The sequence below is a fragment of the Medicago truncatula genome, chromosome 6 (assembly GCF_003473485.1).
Source record: "Medicago truncatula cultivar Jemalong A17 chromosome 6, MtrunA17r5.0-ANR, whole genome shotgun sequence".
In the NCBI taxonomy this organism is placed as follows: Eukaryota; Viridiplantae; Streptophyta; class Magnoliopsida; order Fabales; family Fabaceae; genus Medicago; species Medicago truncatula.
In genome coordinates, this window is record NC_053047.1 from 15,157,402 (window position 1) to 15,163,619 (window position 6,218).

The window sequence follows — 6,218 nt, forward strand, 5'->3', positions numbered from 1 at the left end:
ACCTGTGACTATGTTATAATTTATAGAGTACATGTTACATTGGATGAAAACTTGCAATCGTTTTAGTATGTAATTCAAAATGTGTTGCATAGTGCATAGTTCATTTTCATTATGCAAGACAGGGGAAATTTTATAGAGTATGTAATTCAAATTGGTTATTAAAACTTCTCTCTAATATGTTAATTCAAATATGAGTGAAGTCAGAGCCCGATCAGGGTCAAACGACGTATGAATGTCGATATTTTAAGTCAAAATTTGGGGTATGACAATATCAAATTGTTTTTTTCATACTTGTTATCTTCAAAACTTCAGAGGCATTGTTCAAAACCCTTTTTTGGTTCAATAGGGTGGATACATAACTCCAATTTTAGTTTACTCTCCCAAACACATCTCCTTTTTACCTAAGCCAAATTGTAACCCATAAAGATATCAAAAGTACATGTTATTATATAAACACTGTTCAACTATTTAGAATATTTTGAAGGTTATATATTAAATACTTGAGAGACTCAATGAGCTTGAGAGATAAAGTTGTATGGATGGAATTTGGCATGAGTTGTGTACCCTTGACTCCACTCGCCTTGTACAAAAGAGCAGTGCAAAGAAACGATCAGCTCCACACGCCTGGTACACATGAGCCATATGGACCTCAGAGGGTTAATGGGCTTGAACATCCAAAGAGAGGCCCATTAGTTCAAGAAAGTGAAACTTATAAAGCGAGACACCTAGAGAACAATAGGGGGATCAAAATCATTATCTTGAACAATGTATTTTCATCTAAGTCTTATTCAAAGTGCTCTTGGAATTCCACCTGGGACATTTCACTAAGCATCTCACATGTTGTAATTAACTCATGTTTACAAACGTGAACAATATCATTTTTACAATGACCCAACTCTACAAATCTATGTGTGCTCAGCTTGCAACGAGAACAAGACTAAAAAAGATTGGCAAAATCACGTCACTATTTGAGAAGAAAAAACATTATCTTCTCGCTACGCTTTCCACAAAAGATTAAACTTAAAAACAACTCTCCTCGGAACATAATACAAATCCTCTTAGGATAATAATCGAACTAAAAGTATCATAAACATTATTTTATGGATCATTTCTATCAAAATAAGTTTGACATCACCTTTTTGCTTGTCATCATTTGAAGTCATCACTTTGAATGCCTCGAACTAAAGACTTGATGGCTTATGATCTGGACTAGCCAAAAGCCTAGTCTGCCACAAATTAGAGCCCAATTACTCAAAGTCCCAACAAGCAAAGCCTCCCAATAGTTTTGGATCCTCTCATACCAATAATAGACTATAATACTAATGGTTTGGAACGGCCATTCAATCTCATCATAATGAGTGTCTATCATAACGGCTAACCCAGGACTATACAACGCTCGCCTCAACCCTATATAAAGTAATTTTGACAAGATCACAAGGTATGTATCTCTTCATGCTTCACCCCACTCTTGCTCATATACTAACTTGAGCATCGGTGCACCTGCAGATATGACACCCCCTTCTCCTCAACAGGGTTGCGGCCATCTTATCCTCAGACCACTATATCAACGACCGCAACGCCCACTTTCATTGATCCGCCACCTTTGTGAGTATTTTTATCCTCCTCGGGTAAATTCTTTTGTTTGTTCTTAACGAATATTATTAAGAATAAAATATAATTTTATTGACATTGAAAATTGGAAAATCATTCAATATTTATATGATATGAAAACCACATAGAACAATTATGATGTATATCTATACTTTTTCTTTAAAAACTAAAAAATATATGTTGTCTACAGTGCTCAAAATTTCTAGATCCATCGTTGGACGTAGGCCTTTGTAGACCGATTTAACGTATTCTCATACACACCTACGGAGAGGTAATATTATTTATTTATAGTTATAGATATATTTCCGAATCATCACGTGTTTCAAAATTACAAATTTTGCGAGCGCACACCGACAGCTCACCTTGAATAAATTATTGAATGAAATTTACATTATATTTACTTATACATATACACATACATGTGCCGTAATTTAAATTATAATATAGCCCTACAAATATTTTATTTAAAATGAATGATGATTATCCTCTAAAAAAAAATCAATAATGATGTATTCTTATAAAACATACCGTTAAAGATTTAATTGCGAGCGCAGACCGACAGCTCGCCTTATTTTACGTTAAAATAAGACATGCATTTTTTGTCAAAAACAGAGAATCATGCACGTTACTTATTCTTATAAAATATGCTTAAATATGTAATTAAAAAAATAATATGTTTACTATAAATATCTATGTAGTAGACACTTTATTTTCCATCCCAAAACCTTAGAGTTGAAGAAATAGAGCTATTAATAAATTAAAGCATTCATTCATTTCATTAGGGATGTCTACTCTAAGTAACTCCAATCCTGAAACCAAGCAAAGAAATCTGGCAGATTATCACCCTAACATTTGGGGGGAATATTTCATTCAATATGCTTCAGAATCTATGGTATATATGTTCCTTATTCATTTCTATAGTTCATCTATTCGAACAATGATTAGCCTTGTCATTTTATAATTAGATAAATTTTCTTACTAATTGAAAATTTTATTTTCAAACACTTGCAGGAACTTGATCAGAATATTGTAACACAAATTGATACACTTAAAAGTCATGTAAGAAATATGCTTGTTGCAAAATCAGAGAAACCTTTTGAGAAAGTTAAACTGATTGATTCAATATGCCGTTTGGGTTTGAGTTATCATTTTGAAAAAGAGATTGATGAAGTTCTGCAACATATCCACAAAAGTTATGTTGAAAATGGAGAAATAATTCTTGAAGACAACCTTTTTTCTCTTGCTGTGCTATTTAGGGTGTTGAGGCAACATGGATTTTACGTTTCACCAAGTATGAATGGATATAACTCGTACTTATTTACATTTGTTGCTTTCTCTTTAATCAATTGTTAGGATCTCTCTTAACTCTAAGTAATGATGAAAAATGTGAAAAACACTAGGTTCACAAAAAGTATGCATAACTCAAATCTTTTTTCGTCTCTAATACATAGCGTCAAGAATTAAATTTTGAGATCAGATACATCTGTTATTCAGAAAATCTTTATTTATTTTTGAGACTAGAGAGAATAGTCAGTATTTCTTTTCAGGAATGCAATGATTTTCTTGTGTGAATCTAATGGTTTTTCTTTTCTTTTTGTTTTTATAAACTCGCTAGATGTGTTCACCAAGTTTAAAGATGAGCAAGGAAACTTTAACGAAACACTTATCATGGATGTCGAAGGGATGTTAAGCTTGTATGAAGCCTCACATTTGATTGTTCATGGAGAAGACATTTTGGAAGAGGCATTGGCTTTTACTTCCACGCACCTTGAGTTCATTGCTACCGAATCGAGCCATTCTCTTGCAGCACAAGTCAAATATGCTTTAAGGCAGGCTCTCCACAAGAGCTTGCCTAGGCTAGAGGCACGACGGTACATTTCTATCTATGAGCAAGATCCTTCCCATGATGAAATACTACTCACTTTCTCTAAATTAGATTTCAATTTGCTCCAAAGCCTACATCAAAAAGAATTTGGAAACATTTCCAAGTAAGTACTTTGATCACACCCTTCAATCTTTTTGTAACAAAACCAAATTAAAAAGAATATTTCAAAGAACAATCCTTGTAATAACAAAATTGTTTGTTGTCTTTAAAGATGGTGGAAGGAATTGGATTTTTCTAGCAAACTACCTTATGCACGAGACAGAATTGTGGAATGTTGCTTTTGGACTTTGACCGTATATTTTGAGCCGCAATATTCTCGAGCAAGGAAAATGTTACCGAAAATAAACGTCATGTTATCACTCATTGATGATACATATGATTCATATGGAACCATTGATGAACTTGAACGTTTTACCGAGGCAATTGAAAGGTTTATTGACATATTCATAGATCCATCACATTTAATTTTCCGTATATTTTTTTTAAGAAAAAATGAAAGTGATTGCAACGAAATTGATTTTCAGGTGGGATGTTATCGTCTCGGATGATCTTCCAGATTACATGAAATTACTTTATAAATCGTTCTGGAACGTTTACGAAGAAATAGAGCAAGCAATGATCGAAGAAGGAAGGGAGTACATCCTCAACTACTACAAAAAAGAAGTATGAGTTTGTGCCTTTTCTATACTTAAATTGAAGTATTTTTTATAGGCAAATAGGATTTATAATTGAGAAAATAAAAATCCACACAAAAGAGGTACCAATTTAACATTGTGAAGTTGAGAAATTTAACATTTCAGTTTGTTTGAACATACTACCTCCGTTCCTTTTTAATTTTCACTTTTTAACATTTTACATAAATCAATACAATCAATAAATATAACTACTTCTGATACAATAATTTATCAATTTCCAATAATAGCCTCATTCATTTAATATATTGTTTCATATATTTCTCTCTTTGTAATAAATAATTAAGGGTAATATTGAAAAAACAACATTTAATATTGCATTGAACTTTGATAGTTAAATAGAAACAAAATTATTCTACAAAAAGAACGTGAGAGTAGTAATTTAATTGCTCTTTGCTAAACACATTAATAATTACTCCATGATAAGTTGATTTTATTTTAATGTTAAAATTAGTATCATTCAATAAAACACCCTTATTAATAGTAGTTAGTGGATTAATTAAGTAAGGTAGAATTCAATAAATAAGGGTATATTAATGAATAAAAAATAATATTACATTGATATTGTAAAGTAATGATTATTTTGAAACATATAAAAAATTGTAAGTGACAATTAAAATGAAACAGAAAGAGTACAAATGAGTGCGTAAGTAGTATGTAGTAGCCTTTATTACTTAATAAATGAAATATCTTTTAATTATTAATTATTAATCAACAGTATGCTCATAATTCAATTGTATTGCATGATGATGATGGTAGTTTAAAAAGGCAGTCCAAGCCTATATGACTGAGGCTAGATGGTTGAACGAAAACTATATACCAACAACAGAAGAGTACATGCGCGTATCAAGAACATCATGTTGTTACAGTTTGCTAATATTAGCTTCTTACATTGGCATGGGAGACAAAGTCACTGAAAACATTTTCAAATGGGTAACAAATGAGCCAAAAATTGTTAATGGTGCTGCAAATATATGTAGGCTAATGGATGAAATTGTGTCCACTGAGGTATCTATATTAATTATTGAAATTATTTCCTTCTTAATATACTACTTTTTATTTGACATGGTATAAATACTTGCATGGTTATTTCTTATTTTACAGTTTGAACAAAAAAGGGGACATGTTTGCTCATTGTTGGATTGTTATAAAAAGCATCATGGTATGTCTAGGGAAGCTGGTATTCAAGAATGCCAAAAAGGAGTTGCAATAGCTTGGAAAGATATAAACAGAGATTGTCTTAGGCCAACCGAAGTTCCAATGGATTTTCTAACTCGCGCTCTCAATTTTTCGCGTTTTATGGATGTGTTTTACACAGATAAAGATAACTACACACATGCTGAAGGACTGATGAAAACATACATTAAAGACGTGATGGTGGATCCAATTCCAATTTAAGCATCGATGTTTATGTCTTTGCGTGCTTTATTTATATTTCGAGTTTCAAATTTGAATAAAGGAAACTTAGTGCTTCCAATGTGAAGAACCTAAAAAAATGGATCAAAGGTGGATCCTCACTCTTTTAAAGTTAAAAGTTGTTTGGTAAATTATTGTTGTAAAACTTTGAAATTATTATCAATTGGCAGAATAAATTATTTGTTGGGTACTTATAAAGGGGTCCCAAAAAAAAAATATTATGAGTTTTTCGTTGGTGCAACTATAATCTTCCGTTGTTCAAATAGTGAAAATGATCTCATATCTTAATAATATTATCATCCGTGGCGGAACCACTCATGGGTTAGAGTGGATCACGCCCCATCCAAAATCTTAGTAAAATAATTTTTAATAAGTATATGTATACATATTAGAGTTTGAAGTAATATTATATATACAAGCAGATAACCTAAAAAATCAAGTACCTTTCTATTCCTAGTTTGAATCAGGCATGCCATTTTTTTGTTAATTTTCTATTTGTTTTTTAAAAGATTTATTAAAAAACGTCAAAGGGAACCGAACCAACCTTCAATGAATTCCTAGCCACTAAGGCAACAAACTTTTATGAATATTTATTTGTTTTTAATTATTATATA

The 6,218-nt window shown here is 31.5% G+C and overlaps 1 protein-coding gene across 1 annotated transcript; it reads left to right on the top strand.

Annotated features, from left to right (window-relative positions):
- Window positions 1–1,863: 1,863 nt before the first annotated feature.
- On the top strand, window positions 1,864–5,749 carry LOC120575943 (probable terpene synthase 2). Its single transcript, XM_039826846.1, has 8 exons — window positions 1,864–1,882; window positions 2,394–2,503; window positions 2,623–2,902; window positions 3,227–3,599; window positions 3,708–3,926; window positions 4,021–4,159; window positions 4,948–5,196; window positions 5,293–5,749. The coding sequence occupies exons 2-8, from the start codon at window positions 2,396–2,398 to the stop codon at window positions 5,584–5,586; spliced, it is 1,662 nt and encodes a 553-aa protein (XP_039682780.1). The 5' UTR covers window positions 1,864–1,882; window positions 2,394–2,395; the 3' UTR covers window positions 5,587–5,749.
- The last annotated feature ends 469 nt before the right edge of the window (window positions 5,750–6,218 follow it).